Source organism: Monomorium pharaonis, chromosome 1, assembly GCF_013373865.1.
Source record: "Monomorium pharaonis isolate MP-MQ-018 chromosome 1, ASM1337386v2, whole genome shotgun sequence".
Lineage (NCBI taxonomy): Eukaryota > Metazoa > Arthropoda > Insecta > Hymenoptera > Formicidae > Monomorium > Monomorium pharaonis.
The window spans coordinates 15,995,613-16,010,773 of record NC_050467.1 but is presented as its reverse complement, the minus strand read 5'-3'; the positions used below and the strand labels follow the sequence as shown (position 1 = coordinate 16,010,773).

General features: G+C 27.2%; 3 protein-coding genes across 27 annotated transcripts in view; all 3 read left to right on the top strand.

The window, feature by feature from the left end:
• The first annotated feature begins 5,117 nt into the window (after positions 1–5,117).
• On the top strand, positions 5,118–5,972 carry LOC105840563 (general odorant-binding protein 56h). The gene is made up of 3 exons (XM_028192416.2): positions 5,118–5,372; positions 5,580–5,644; positions 5,732–5,972. The coding sequence occupies exons 1-3, from the start codon at positions 5,222–5,224 to the stop codon at positions 5,756–5,758; spliced, it is 243 nt and encodes an 80-aa protein (XP_028048217.2). The 5' UTR covers positions 5,118–5,221; the 3' UTR covers positions 5,759–5,972.
• A 540-nt stretch (positions 5,973–6,512) lies between these two features.
• LOC118646001 lies at positions 6,513–8,539 on the top strand. Of its 4 annotated transcripts, none has more exons than XM_036288185.1 (5): positions 6,513–6,604; positions 7,262–7,312; positions 7,447–7,509; positions 7,675–7,828; positions 8,047–8,539. In XM_036288185.1, coding segments are annotated over exons 2-5 (363 nt in total). In that variant the 5' UTR covers positions 6,513–6,604; positions 7,262–7,311; the 3' UTR covers positions 8,192–8,539. The 4 variants fall into 4 exon arrangements, with proteins under 4 accessions (XP_036144078.1, XP_036144081.1, XP_036144091.1 ...); XM_036288188.1 differs by having other exon boundaries at positions 7,444–7,509; XM_036288198.1 differs by lacking the exon at positions 7,675–7,828.
• A 589-nt stretch (positions 8,540–9,128) lies between these two features.
• The window catches only part of LOC105832565 (dopamine receptor 2), a 285,344-nt gene continuing 279,311 nt past the window's right edge, over positions 9,129–15,161 (top strand). For 15 of the 22 annotated variants that reach the window (XR_004963620.1, XR_004963619.1, XR_004963618.1 and 12 more), the window contains exon 1: positions 9,132–9,615. The gene's annotated coding sequence lies outside the window, so the exon portion shown is untranslated. Of the gene's footprint in view, positions 9,616–15,161 lie in introns of all 22 variants that reach the window. The other 7 variants (XM_036288106.1, XM_036288100.1, XM_036288109.1 and 4 more) reach the window with 4 other exon arrangements.

Here is a 15,161-nt window from a genome sequence, read left to right as displayed (position 1 = left end):
TATTGTTTGTTTAACATTTTGTCAAAAATGACTAACGATAAGTTCACTTATTCTGCCTCTGACTATCGAACGTTACACTTGTTTTAACGCTTTGTCGAATACTCTGCTTATTTGTTGCTCGTTTTAATATTGTCTGGTATCAACATATGAAAGTTTATTGTTTTTTTACAATAGGTATATCAGTTTATGTTAGTTATAAATTACACGTATTCCATCGGTTTTGATCTTTTAGATTTCTTGACAAGACTCTCTGACTATTTATTCTGTCCTTTTAATATGAAAACCGAGTTGCGGAAAAATTTTATTATTCATTTGTTATTGATTGTATTATTTATTTGTTCACGTTTTTATTTGTTATGACACATTTTTATAGACAATATGAGTTGTTTTATGGTTGTTCAATGGTCATAATTTTTTAACTATTTAATTATATCTTTGTTTGCGTTTTTTCACTCATGTTTAAGTTCATAAATTTTGTAATTTGTTACGACTGAAGAGGACTATGTATAGTCAAAACATTTCAAAATTTGTTTAACATTTTTTAACACAGTTGATTTTTAGTCGCGTTTATAATTACATATATTTTTTATTTAATAAATTATATTGTATTAGGATAATTTGTCTTGGCTCGATATTACCCAGATAGCACAAGGACATCCATTGTATGTCCAATGGATATCCGCTTCTGGACATTTGGACGTCCATTAAGAGTCCAAATAAGGTCCGTCGGACATTCGATGGACGTCCATAGGATATACGTTTGGCACAACTTTGTACGTTCATAGAAAGTCCTTTAATGGACGTCCATGGGATATACGTTTGTCACAATTTCGGACATTCATAGAAAGTCCGAAATAAACCAAATTTTGAACCTATTATGATTTGATTATTTCTTTTGGGCCTTTTTCAATTAAAGGGCTTGCAGCAATAGTGGGTTAATCCACATTTTGTAAAAATTATCGACATAAAGCATGGACTGTGCATTTCCTGTAACAAGCTCTTGAAAAGTGTCCCGCAGAAAGACAAAGAGGAGACATGGTCCGGATCAATTTCTTTTTTTGTCTAGCGCCCATTATGCTACTGGTTAGACAGAGACAGCGCTTGACCCAGACCAATTGCTATGTCCCTCTTTTGGTCGGAAAAAGAAACGGGAAAAAAAAACAAAAAAAGAAAAAGAAAGAAAAAGAAACGATAATAAAAAAGTAAAAGAAACGAAAAAAAAAAACAAAACGATAAAAAACGAAAAAGAAACAATAATGTATTATAACAAACATTTTAAAAAATACCAATAATTGAGTGTTAATAATAAATAAAAAAATAATAAGTATTATTTTATATTATTTCATATTATATCTAAAAGTAGAACAATTAAAATAAACCTTTTGAAAAATAAAAACAATGTAATTTATTATTATTTATAAATTAATGTTAATTAGAACTATGTAAATAATATATATATAATTTACAATATTTTTTTAGATTATATAATAAAAATTAAGATAAATTATATAAAAGTAAGATGCAAGTGCGGACATAAATCAGATATCCAGCATAAGACGTTCTGAATAGAACATTTTAATTCAAATAATGGACATCTTATAAATGTCCATTTTATGTCCATAGACATGTGGACCTGAATTGGACTTAAAATGGACGTCCTTGGAACATCCAGTGCTATTTGGGTATTGACCTGTTTATCGTATTATTTTTGTTTAATGTTCTTTGTTCTTCAAAAAAATTCCCAAAAATGACCCCTGAAAGCTTCTACACTGATGTCACTCCTTAAAGGCTTTCCTAGTAACCACTTTCCTAATAACGACTGAAAAAATAAGGATTTCTTTGATACGTTATATAGTTTCCCCCATTTTTGTGAGAAAACTATATAACGTATTAAAATAAAAATTTTTTATTATCGTTAATTAAATAATATTTGAAAACTATTTCAGAATTTTTTATGTAAAAATATTTGAATGTTGCTTCGCGCGTCGGTCCAGCACTTTCTCAACTCGTGTAATCTCCATGGCTGACATCATAAATCCTGTCACATTGAAACAAAAACGTGAATAAATTCTTGATATAGGGTTATCTTCTAAACTAAAAAAATTGAAAAATATAATAAAATATAATATAATAAAAAATATATAAAAATATAATAAAATGATAAAATGGCGACTGTTTAAAAAATGAGTCAATTTATCGCTGTAAAAAGCCTCTTTTTATAAAAAAGAAAAATAATATTTATGCAATTATCGACTTGATTATAGTTCATACAAAAATAAAATGTGTTGGCAACAATTTGGTAAAATTTCGTCAAAATCGGTCCACTGATTCCTGAGATATCATGTCAGCCAGTTAGAAGCATGTTTTAAATACAACGCGGTTTACATACGAATAAATAATTATGAATAAATTTGAAAAACTTCTTGTATTAGTTCCCTTATAGAAATTTGCATCCAGTGGATGTCTAATGGACATCCATTAAACCTCCATAGATTCATGGGACGTCTATGTCTATGGTGGAAGTCAGATGGACGTCTATTAGAGGTCTAGTAAACTTCCTTAGCTCCATTGGAGATTTACCTCCATGGCGGAAGTTAGATAGACGTCCATTAGAGATCCAGTAAACTTCCATGGCTCCATTGGAGGTTTACCTCCATGGTGGAAGTTAGATAGACATCCATTAGGGATCCATTAAACATCCATAACTCCATTGAATGTTTTCTTCCATGGTGGAAGTTAGATAGACGTTTATTAGGGATCCGCTAAACTTCCATAGCTCTATGGAACATTTACTTCCATGATGGAAGTTAGATAGACGTCCATTAGGAATCAATTAAACTTCCATAGCTGTATGGAACATTTACTTCCATGGTAGAAGTCAGATAGACGTCCATTAAAGATTCACTAAACTTCCATAGTTCTATGGAACATTTACTTCCATGGTGGAAGTTACCCAAACAACACGCTTGTCAGAATGAAAACTTTAAGAGAACTTTTTTAACAAAACATTTAGATATCTTGGAAATGATGTCAAAATGGTAACATTTATCAGAGACGTCTACTAAGAGAGGTCTTTGAGATATCTCATCGAAGAGTTTCATTTAAGTTTCTTGAAAATGTTATCCTTATGACATCAGCTAAATGATATCATAAGGATAACATTTTCAAGAAGATAATATTAGCTTAATATCTCATAAAAGATATTATAATGCTGTCCGATTTTTGAGCCGTTCATGCGCGTCGTAGTCGACTCAGAAATCAAACAACACTATAACATCCTGAATGAGAGACCCATTTGAATATTTAAAAAAATTATCATAAAGATAATGTTTTCAAAAATAACGGTTTGTCTACAATTACTGCGCACAAAGAAATGCACAAAATTTAAATTCTCATGTACTGAATAAAAACAGGATAATAAATGTACTATTCAATTTTTCTTAGAATATATGATCTGTATAGTTAACCATCTAATTAACCATTTAAACGCTTCAAAGTATTAATGCTAAATAGATCGCAATTTCCATCAAATTATAAAGGTTATGGAAAAATATAAATTTAACAATGAAATTAATAAGTAAATGAATAAATGCTATTTACTTTTAATGTTTTGAAAAATTTAATTGCTTTTATAAAAAATAATATAATTGCGTCAGTTTATAACATATAGATATATGTAGACAATAACAAGTACCCATATCGATGAGTCAAATTGGCGTAGCAGATAGAGTACAAGGTTCGTCATCCTAAGGTCCCGGGTTCAAAACCTACCAGAGGCAAGTAAGAATAAAACAAAATAATATAATTTAAATTTAATTAATTAATAAAAATTTGTCCTAAATTTAGTATGTACTGTTGATAAAAATAATTTTTTTAAAATAAAATTTTGATTTCAAATTTTTATTTCGTCAATCATCTATCGAGGCTCCATGAAGCCTCTACTAATAATCCACAAAACATCCGTCAATCATCCATCGAGGTTCCATGAAGCCTTTATTAATAATCCACACATCTAATAGACCTCTTTGACGACTAATAGACGTATGCAACGCGGAACTGTGGATTTCTAATGGCTCTATATTGGACGTCTAATGGACGTCCACTGGAAGTTCAAACTTCCATGGCAGACGTCTAATGGACGTCTATTGAAGGTTTCATTTCTATGTGGGTTAGCTATATCCTAGAAGTCTAATCTATTTAAAAAAAACATTGATTATTTCAACATGTTTAGTTTCCAAGAAATAAGAGAATGCTGCTTTAGGAGGTTTATTAGTGTTGATGATTTTCCTCTATTTATTAAAGATGTTCATATAATTCAATAAAAAATATAGAAAAATGTACGATATAAATAAAATTAAAAAAAAAGTTTACTCTAATCTAAATATATACTTTACATTAAAAAACGTTTTATTTGAATAATTACTAAAGAAAGATTTAAATCTGTCAAGATTTTTCAAAATGTTTTATAACTCATTTTTATAACCTACAAAATCATTGATACGAATTTATGTGTTACATTGTATACAACGTGATTGATAGGGCATTTATGTATTCATTCAATTTCATATATGACATTTATAATACGATTGTACTTGAATTATGTGCTGTTATCAAAGATCAAATATCAACAAAATATATACGTTAATTACGTTCTACGATTGTGCTCTCATTAACTATAGCACCGTCTAACTGGTTTCTTGCAAAAGCCTGTGGTAACGAGCATTGTGAAAAATATGAAAATTGCAAATATATTACTCGTTATTTTATCGCTTCTGCTAGTAAGTAACATTCTTAAATGTTTAATTTTCTATTACTATTTAGTAAAATAAAATTTTTCTCTAATATTACAAAAATGAAAACTATATACTTATTATGTAAATTAAACTGCATTTTGGAATGTAGCATTTAAAATTTTATATCTATATAGTATACATACTTAAGATATACTGTACATTTTAAGTGTGCAATAATAAAATAATTCTTATAATTTTGTTTCAACTTGTATAAGTTTTACTCTATAAAACTTGTTTTATTTTTTATGTATGTTGGAGCACAAGCAAATATTAAACGATATTGTCGCCAGCAAACAAACGTTTCTTGGGGTAATATTTTATATTGCTTACATATCGAAGAAAATGTATTTGCTTTTTTAATTGGCATTTTTGAACCATTAACAGCATCATTAAAGCAACTAAAGGCTGATAACATTAAAGAGAATGATATGAAATTAAAATGTTACTTAAGATGTTTTATGATACAATATGGTATTCTTAATGAGAACAATAATATAGATGTTGAAAAGGTCTTGCGTTATCTTCCGCACAGTATGCAACAATTATCGAAAAAAATTCTTAATCAATGTAAATTAATTCGTAAGTTTTTTCATTATTCAGTTATTTTCTTGCATAAAAAAGTCAATTTATAATTATTACAATTTATAAAATGTACATTTTATATTTATTTTTTTTTATATAAAATATTGTATGTATATAGGATACAATGAATACATTAAATACTTCAAAATATAGAAATTGACTGCCAATAATAAATAAATAATTAATAAAAATTTTAATTTTTAGAAGCGGAAAATGTTTGCGATAGAGCTTTTCGAATAGCTACTTGTTACATTAAAGCGCAACCTGAAGTACGTATTATAATAAATATTATAAATTTATTATTATATTATTATAAATACTATTATAAAACAACTTGGATATCAATTCTGTTGCAGATTTTAAAAATTGTATCATTTACTTAAAAATAATTTGAATTCAGATATATGTAAAATATTGAATCATAAAAAATATAAATGTTAGTTTGGAGTAGTTGGTATCCAGAAACACTTTTACTGACACCACTAATGTCAAGTGTCAAGTATTCTTTAAGTATTCTTTAATATGGAAGTACATTATAGTTTGCAAACTTTTAAAAGAAAATCTATACTTCTATAAGAAAATATATAACAATTAATATAAATATACATACATATTACATATGTGTACGTAAAAAATATTAAAAATTAATTTAATTTTATATTTTGTTATATTTATTTTATTATTACCTTGTATTAAATTGTTAAATAATACACACATTTTTAAATATAATTTTATTTAAATATCAAATACTTATATACTTTGCATTGTATTATTATTAATACTTTTAAGAAATTAAAACCGATTGACAATAATATATAATAACTACACACACACACGCGCGCGCGCGCGTGTGTGTGTGTGTAGTTATTATATTATTGTCAATCGGTTTTAATTTCTTAAAAGTATTAATAATAATACAATGCAAAGTATATAAGTATTTGATATTTAAATAAAATTATATATATATATATATATGAGACATCGTATTATATATAAAACTAATTTTATGAAAATGACACTTTGAGTTTGTATAATATTCTTTAAAAAAAATGCCGGTAGCAGATAGAGAAAAAGATGAATGAGGCCATGGTAACGCGTAATATTTGTTTATAATTTATATAATTTTTCAACATTGTAATGTTTGATCAAAATTTTAGAAATTTCAGAATAAAGGATTAAAGTTCGCACATCGTAAAACTATAAAATCTTATCATGTGTGATCATTGTGCGTAAGTGATCTTTATTTCTATACGTCATAAATTTATTTAAAGCTTCCATTTATTAATCATGTTATAAACTCACTTTTTGATATAATATATTTAATATATAAATATACGTGTGTATATATATTTCCGTATATATATATATATATATATATATATATATACACGGAAAAAATATAATATATGTAAAATGTGTACTTGCGGGCTGCCAACTACAGATATACTCAATACAATAATATAATATAATTATTGCAGTATCAACATTGTACTTGCATTAACAGCAAACATTATTGTATTGAGTATTATCTATAGCTAGTAGCCCTTAATTACATGTTGCATTTACATGTTAAATAATGTATTTTACTACTAAAATAGTGTTATAAAATTTAAAAATAATTTTATAAGGAATATTTATTATAACGGTAAATGTAAATATGATACCAATGTTTCTCAACATTTTAACTTAAAATTATCACCTAAAATTTAACATTTTTAATATATAAACGAGAATTAATTGAAATAAAAGAAAACAATTTACAGATATATATATAAGAATGTGTGTGTGTGTGTGTAAATATATATATATATATATATATATATATATATATATACATACACACATATATTTACATATATGCAAAATGTTGATATCATCATTTATAGCAAAATTACTAGTCAAAAAGGATATGCTGGACAAGTGACCTGTCGATGCAAGTAAGTTTATAAACATATTTATAAATTTATAAATACATATATATATGTATAATAAATGTATCATATATATATATATATATATATATATATATATATATATATATACATATATATCATACAATATGTTTAAGCAGTGGCGAGAAAAAAAATGGTGTGGCCAGTAAAGAAAAGGATTCTGCTGGATGTTGTAGTAAAAAGTAAATAAAAATTATAATGAGTTTAAAATAAGGCAAATTATTTAAACCTATATGGTCGCCTGACTGCATAATAATGATAGCACAAAACTATATTATGATGATTGCAACGTTCTCAGAAATTTTGATTTTAATTCAAATGATTATATAATTCGACTAAATGTATAGAGAAAAACAGGTACACGGAGGATGTTGTGGTGCTAAATGTTGCTCAGGCACTAAGGAACGTGGCGGATGTTGTAGCGATACCACTACAGATAAAAAAAGTTGCTGCTCAACAGGAAAATAATCTACCAACGCAATGGCTCTACATGATAACAAGGTTAAATAGGCGGCCATATAGGCTATTTTGAATGAATCTAGATTCGTTTTTTCATCACATAATTCAATTTATCGTTATAAAATTGCGTTTAAATTAAAAATACTCATTAGATATTTATTTTGACATTTTGTTTTGTATTTTATATTATAATTATTATTATTATCACATTTATTTTTAATTAATAATTAATTTACGTGTTATCGCTATGTTTCTATTAGAGCGAGAGAAGCAGCCGGTGGTTGCTGTATGTCTGGTTGTTGTAAGCAAACTAAAAATGAGAAGAGCGAAAGAAATTCGACAGGTGCAAATTGCACGCAGATAAAAGATACCGTAAGAGGATGTTGTTCCGAAAATCACAGATAACGAAAAAAAAAAAAACTTGCGTAGTAAATCCAAAACTTAATCCAAAAACTTCAAATATTTTTTGCCTACATTTTCTGTTTTACATACATTACCAATAATCTAAAATATATGTCTGGATCTAAAATAAAACTATCAAATTTTTGTATATAAAATCTGTTTATTCCAAAATTGTCGTTGTAAATTCACAAAGGGTGTCAATTTTATTTTAATTATTATGCAAATATACAGTACTGTGTGTGTACCGTTTTTATATAGATTTTGTACATTGTAAATGTTCTGTATGCACTTCAATCGTTTGTTAATATAACTGGGCTTAATATATACACTAAGACCTTAGCGCAACAATTTACAAATCCGCGTATTCTTTTACTACACAATCCAATCTATTAAGTTCAATAACTATTATTGCATAAACTGATAATACTCTAAATTTCATTACATTATTAATAATCAATAACGATCTTGATAAAAAATATGACACGTAACTGATGCAATTATTTAAAATACTAAGAAAATTATTATAATTACTTAAATACGGATATAAAAAAATTAATGTCGACATTGTATAATTTTCTCTCGTAAAATTACAATCTTACTTATCTCGTAGCCGAATATACAAAAATAGTCAAAGCAATGTTCCGTAGAATGTGTCAAAGAATATAAGATAGTAATCGTGTATATCCAATCTGTTAGAGCAGTTGTGAGACAATAATATATTTGAATAGCTAAAGAGTAATTAAAAGCTAGAAAAATCGGTGTCAAGTGACGTCATACGTAGGGAAAGATCTACGTCACGTTCGTGTATATTCGTGACGCACGTGCAAGAAACAGGGTGCTCTCCGAGTAAAAGATGATAAGGGCGAAAGTGCGTACGTTTGCGCGGGGGGATGATGCGGCTCGACGCGGCTCGATGCCGCGCGCAAGCGCGACGGGTGCAGAGCTTTCGTGCCACGCGATGGTAGCAGTTGGCCTTCTAATACCGCGAAACACGTTCCGTGTTCTCCTGAGGAGAGTGTACTGCTTAGAGAAGGCAGTCTGAGCCACGCTTTTTCCCCTGTCTATTGTGTACGTGCGCGTTTAGAGTAAGAAAGAATCCGAAAACGTTTCCGACCGTGACCCCTTCTTGATCACGCTTCTCGCGTTTGTTCTCATTTCACACTGACATCCGGCACATCCGCACTAAATCACAGCAAATACCAACAACAACACTGTCGCCGACCTGTGCTTCGAATATTCTGATTACGTACATCAGTCAAAATTGATCGAATGCTGGCGATCAGGAAAGACCCCGACCCTGAAAGTCCACGTGTAAACGGGATATGTTGGATTAAAGGACAATTAACGCTCGTTAACCGGCGATAATGCGCTAATGGAGAACAGTCGCGATACTCGCGTATTTTTCACAGCAAAAGGATGTACGATCGGTTTGTAATACATAAATGATACACTTCCGTAGCGTCTCATACACGGTATAATTCTTACTTAATCGTTTTATTATTATCGTCACTGTCTTCCGTCCTTTGAAGTTCGTTTCTCTACGATTTAATACATTACGGCCACGTGATACTTATTAACATTGAAATACTTAGATTTATAATACTATTTATTAAACTTATCCAAAGAAGCCGAAAAAATTTATACTGATATATAATCGTCAACAAAGAGTTATGTTAGATTTTAAAAATGGTAACAAATTTTAGAAAAATTATTTCTTTTTTGTTTATATATTTACGAAGAAAAATTTATTGCGTGTACATAAGTATTATTAAATTTTGTTATAAATTGTTAAATTTATCTTAAAAGTCGAACATTAATTGTTTTAGACAAAATAAAAGTACATAAAAAACACGAAAAAAAGTTAAATTTAACTTTGCCAATCCAAATTTTATCAATGTCAATTTTCAAGTTGTATCGCTTATGTTTCTCTTTCAATAAAGTTTTTGCACAGAAGTTTGCACAGAAGAATATTTTATACATATTTTCAGAATAATACGTTATGTGAAAAAGATTAACGATTCATGACGATACGTGAACATTTCGAGATACATGGTGAAATACGGTGGATGAAGTTGATCGCGCTAATATACATAGCAGACACTTTAAACATTATGAATATACTAGCGAGTATACCTAGTCATTGTAGTTTTATTTTCAAAGCATATCTATCCCTTTTTAACCCTCTGTTACACGTTATTTTTAAATATTTTCTACGTACACTAAATCATTCGCGTAAGAATTTATTATTTTATTTTTACATGTATATAAAAATTTTCAGCGATTTGTACTTTGATATCTCTAAAAAGTATTTGTATAGTTGTTAAAAATAATAAAAAAAGCACATAAACGTTATAATCAATTGCAGCCGATAAGATTAGAAAAATGCACGTTTTTATTTAAAAATTATAACTTTGAGATAAAAATTATTTTAAAAATATTTTTATATCTTAAAGTTGTCATTTTTAACTACAAAAAAGTGTTGGCAGGTAAAAGTGTTGGTTTAAAAAATTTAGTTATTTAGTAACTTGAAAATGACATTTCTTAATGCACATGAATAAATATAAATTAGTTCATTAATGTTGCATTTACATGTTAAATAATGTATTTTACTACTAAAATAGTGTTATAAAATTTAAAAATAATTTTATAAGAAATATTTTTATTATAACGGTAAATGTAAATATGATACCGATGTTTCTCAACATTTTAACTTAAAATTATCACTTAAAATTTAACATTTTTAATATATAAACGAGAATTAATTGAAATAAAAGAAAACAATTTACAGATATATATATATATATAAGAATGTGTGTGTGTGTGTGTGTGTGTGTGTGTGTGTGTGTGTGTGTGTGTGTGTGTGTGTGTGTGTGTGTGTGTGTGTGTGTGTGTGTGTGCGTGCTATATATACATATATGTATATAAAAAGAGCACTCATTCTATATGCAATAAGATTACGCATATTCAAAGTTTTTCGAAACGTTCTGGTTCAAGATCATTCGAACTGAAGACCGGCAATGTACCATGTTTGTTTTCTAAATGCTAAACTTTTGTTAAAAGAATAAAGATTATTGTTTATTTAGTATTTGTATTTCAAAATAAAAAGATATACAGTAGGTTACTCGTATCAATACGAACCGATAGAGGATTAATACTCAAACACTATTTAATATTTATTATATCCATTACGTTTCATTGCGTTGTTTTGGAAAATGTACACTGTAATCATTTAATAGAAAACATTTTTTGTGCATCGATATAATAATAATAATAATGATACAGAAAGACGACAGTAAAAAATGCTCATTAATATAAGATGAGACAAAATTATCAATGATTAAAAGCTTATTGAAAGAATAATCATTATTCAGTCAAAGATAATACACGAACAATTATCATTTCTGACTAAACAAATTAATGAAAGTACATAAATTTATATATCATAACATATATTATATAATAATGTAAAGTTTTATACAAATAAAGTAATAATTTAATTTTGTGACTATTTTTGTTTTTTGTAAAAAAATGTTTGCAAAAAATTTGATTTATATGTTAATTAAAAAATATCAATGTCAATGTGGTGTGTAATAACTAAACTATATTTACGCGCTTATAAATCAATATAATTTTTAAATTCCTGAATCATGTGTTTATTTAGTATAAAAACGTGTTAAAATGAGGATCATTTATGTACGATAAAGAATTACACACTTTTTCTGAAATAAAAGTATCCTTCTAGCCTATCATTCTTTCGAACATTTCTCTTATTTATTGCATCAAAATTTTTTTGTGAGTGATATAAATGTAAACTTATTGAGAGTCCATGAAATTGAAATTTGAAGATATTCTATTTAACTTGATTTCGTAATATCTATAAAATTAAAAAAAATGCGATACCGATAATTCATTTTGTATATCGATTAAATGTTTAAATCAATATACGATTTATCTTCTGTTATAATCTTTTAAATCAAATCAGTCTCGAATAAACACAATTACTTATCTTTTCAAACAAGCATATTTTTACCAAAAGACAACTGAATCCTATAAGTGCAAAATGAATGAATATCTGAATTACATATGATAATAGACCATTGACACCCACGGATTTCCGGCTTACACGATTATTGTTTGACCAATCTGGTGTAATTTTACAATTGGCTGCGACTGGATCATAAATGCGAATGTAGTATCACGCCTTATAAATGGATTTTCTTTCCTCCTTTCTTCCTCCTTTCCTGAGGTTAATTTATGTTATGATGTATCTATATTATTTTGGCAGCGAGTAAAAGAGAGAAAGAAGAAAAAAGAAAGAAAGAAAGACAGAAAGAAAAATTGAAAATAAAAAAATATAAGAAAATATAAAAGAAAGTGATATTATATGTGCCTCCTAGTAGGTATTATGATCATTTGTTATATCTGTTAGATGAGGAATTTTAATAATTACTTATCGAATTATTTATTTAGTAGCTCGACGCTAATACACGAATGCACAAAAATCGACATTTGTTATAAGATATTTTTACTTTTGAGCATTTTGAAACGTTTTCAAGATATATTTTAGCTTTGAATTACACATATTCTCTTATTCTTTTTAAACTTGATTGTATTACACAAATATCAAATAGACTTTTACTAGTATTTTTACTAAATTAATTCTTACGACCGATATATGTTTAGACATATCAATGAAGTAGATCGGTTATACAGTCTGCATCAAATCTTGGATTATTAAGTACTTTTAACATTTTATTCAATTCCATTTCGAGTTATATAAATTTAAATAACAGCATGAAATTTTGTTAATGTAGTCGCCTAAACGTGCTGACATCTTAGAGGAATCCTAGAGCAGTCTGTTTCATTAACATTTTTTATTTTAAATATATTTTTAATTGATAGAATACAAAATTCTTTTACAGAATTAAGGTACGTACAGCAATATAGGGATGAGTGATCGATTTCGTATAAAAAACAAAAAAAAAATTTTTAGTACGATCGATAATTACTGTTACTTTTATGATTGTACTAAAATTTTTGTTTGTTTTTTATAGTATAATTTTTAATCAAGCACTTTAAGGAAATGCTGGATTGCCTCTCAAACTTGATCGGGGTCGATAATGTAGAGTCATTCGTGCACATTATTAATGAAATTTCGTATATATTTCTTTTATATAGTAGATTTGGAAATTCTTTTCTAGAATTAAAGTACAAATGTTAATATCCATCTATGATTTGGACTTTATATCGAGAACGAAAAATATTTCTTTTTATTGCTCTACTTATTGACTTTTTACGCGTATATAATTTAAATTTTTTCGTTTCGCAATTTCGTCTTAATTAAGCATTAAAATATAATTTTCGAAACTCGACACTGTTTGTTCTCGTCGTCTACTAGTCTGCGAATACGAATTTTGTAAGTACAAACTGCAGGTCTTTTATATTAAACAAATTAACAATTTTTTTGATGTAACAGCAGATTAACAATTTTTTCCATTTTTGGTAGAAACTCCACTCCACAGACTGGTAGCAATGCGTATTCTTTTATTCTAGAGAAGGATTTCCAAATCTATAAAAGAAGTAAAAAGATATTGCGAAACAAAAGTTACCAATACAGCACAAAAGCTTGCAGCAACATTGCTGCAACGTTGCAACATTGCATATTGCGATGTAATGTTTCAGAGATATTGCAAAGACATTATTTTACAATATTACTTCAGCAATGATGCAGCAACATTTTAAAATATTATTAAAATAGTGAAAATAGATAAAATTAATATTCAATACAGTTTGAATAAATATATTACAGTAACTTTTCAAAAATAATGTAAAAGTGATCGTTCTATATTATTTAAAATTTTTCATCTATAGAGATACATGCATTCTGGAGTAGTTTTAATTTGTGTGTAAAACTATTATTATATAGATTTGTGTATAACAGAGTACAAGGTTATTCAAAATTATTTTAAATAACTGTATTTTTTAATTTAACAAATACAGAGCGATTATAGTGACATCAACCAAACGATCATCCGATCAATTCATTCAGTTTTAAATAACTATATTTTGAATTTAACAACAGAGTGATTACGTCAACCAAAAGATAAATTTTGTAAGTTTTGTCTCTCTCATCTTATAATGTACTTATATAAGATAAAAGACAAAACTTGCAAAGTTTATCTTTTGGTTGAAGTTTCACTAATCACTCTGTATTTGTTAAATTCAAAATAGTTATTTAAAATCAGATGAATTATTTTGAATAATCTTTTTCTGAATAATATTGCATACATATTTTACTGCAATATTGCTACAATATTACGTAACAATATTTCTAAAAGCGGACATTTTACCATTGCTGCAACCATCTTGCAGCAACCTTGCAGCAACATTTCACAACGTTTATGCAATATTGCAATCTTGCGTTGAAATGTTGCCACAATGTTGCTGCAATCTTTCTGTGCTGTATGGGTACTGTCTTTTTGTCGATAAAACAGTTATAATACATTTATTTTTATTTTTATTTATTTATATCTGCTTTCAGTTATTATTTATTAAAATGAGATCAGGTACCTCTAGAAGTAACATATACCAATAATATTGTGCATTTAGAACTAAGATTAAAAGTAAAAAAAAGATATTTTAAAAAGCAAACTTTTTATTTATAAAATATTTTTTTAATGGCTTTACAGAATAAAAATTCTTTTACATAATCAAAATTTATATGAAAATAAAGCAAGAAAGAACAGTTTCATGTCACTAACAAAAAAATTTAACATTTAAACATTAATAAAAATTTTTTGCCATTACAAAATTGCCATTTGCCCTCTTTATTTTTGTACGTACTTTAATTATGTAGCAGAATTTGGGATTCTGTAAAGCCAAAATACATATTCTCAAAAATACATATTTTTATATGAAAAATAGTAATGAATGGTTTTAGGTTTTCCTTAATTAATAGACCTAATACGATCTC

Coding starts and splice junctions, on each gene's coding strand:
- LOC105840563 (XM_028192416.2), top strand. CDS start 5,222: ATGAAATTAAAATGTTACTTAAGATGTTTTATGATACAATATGGTATT. Junction 5,373..5,579: donor TAATCAATGTAAATTAATTC/GTAAGTTTTTTC, acceptor TTTAATTTTTAG/AAGCGGAAAATGTTTGCGAT. Junction 5,645..5,731: donor ACATTAAAGCGCAACCTGAA/GTACGTATTATA, acceptor ATTCTGTTGCAG/ATTTTAAAAATTGTATCATT.
- LOC118646001 (XM_036288185.1), top strand. Junction 7,510..7,674: donor GCTGGATGTTGTAGTAAAAA/GTAAATAAAAAT, acceptor CTAAATGTATAG/AGAAAAACAGGTACACGGAG. Junction 7,829..8,046: donor TGGCTCTACATGATAACAAG/GTTAAATAGGCG, acceptor TGTTTCTATTAG/AGCGAGAGAAGCAGCCGGTG.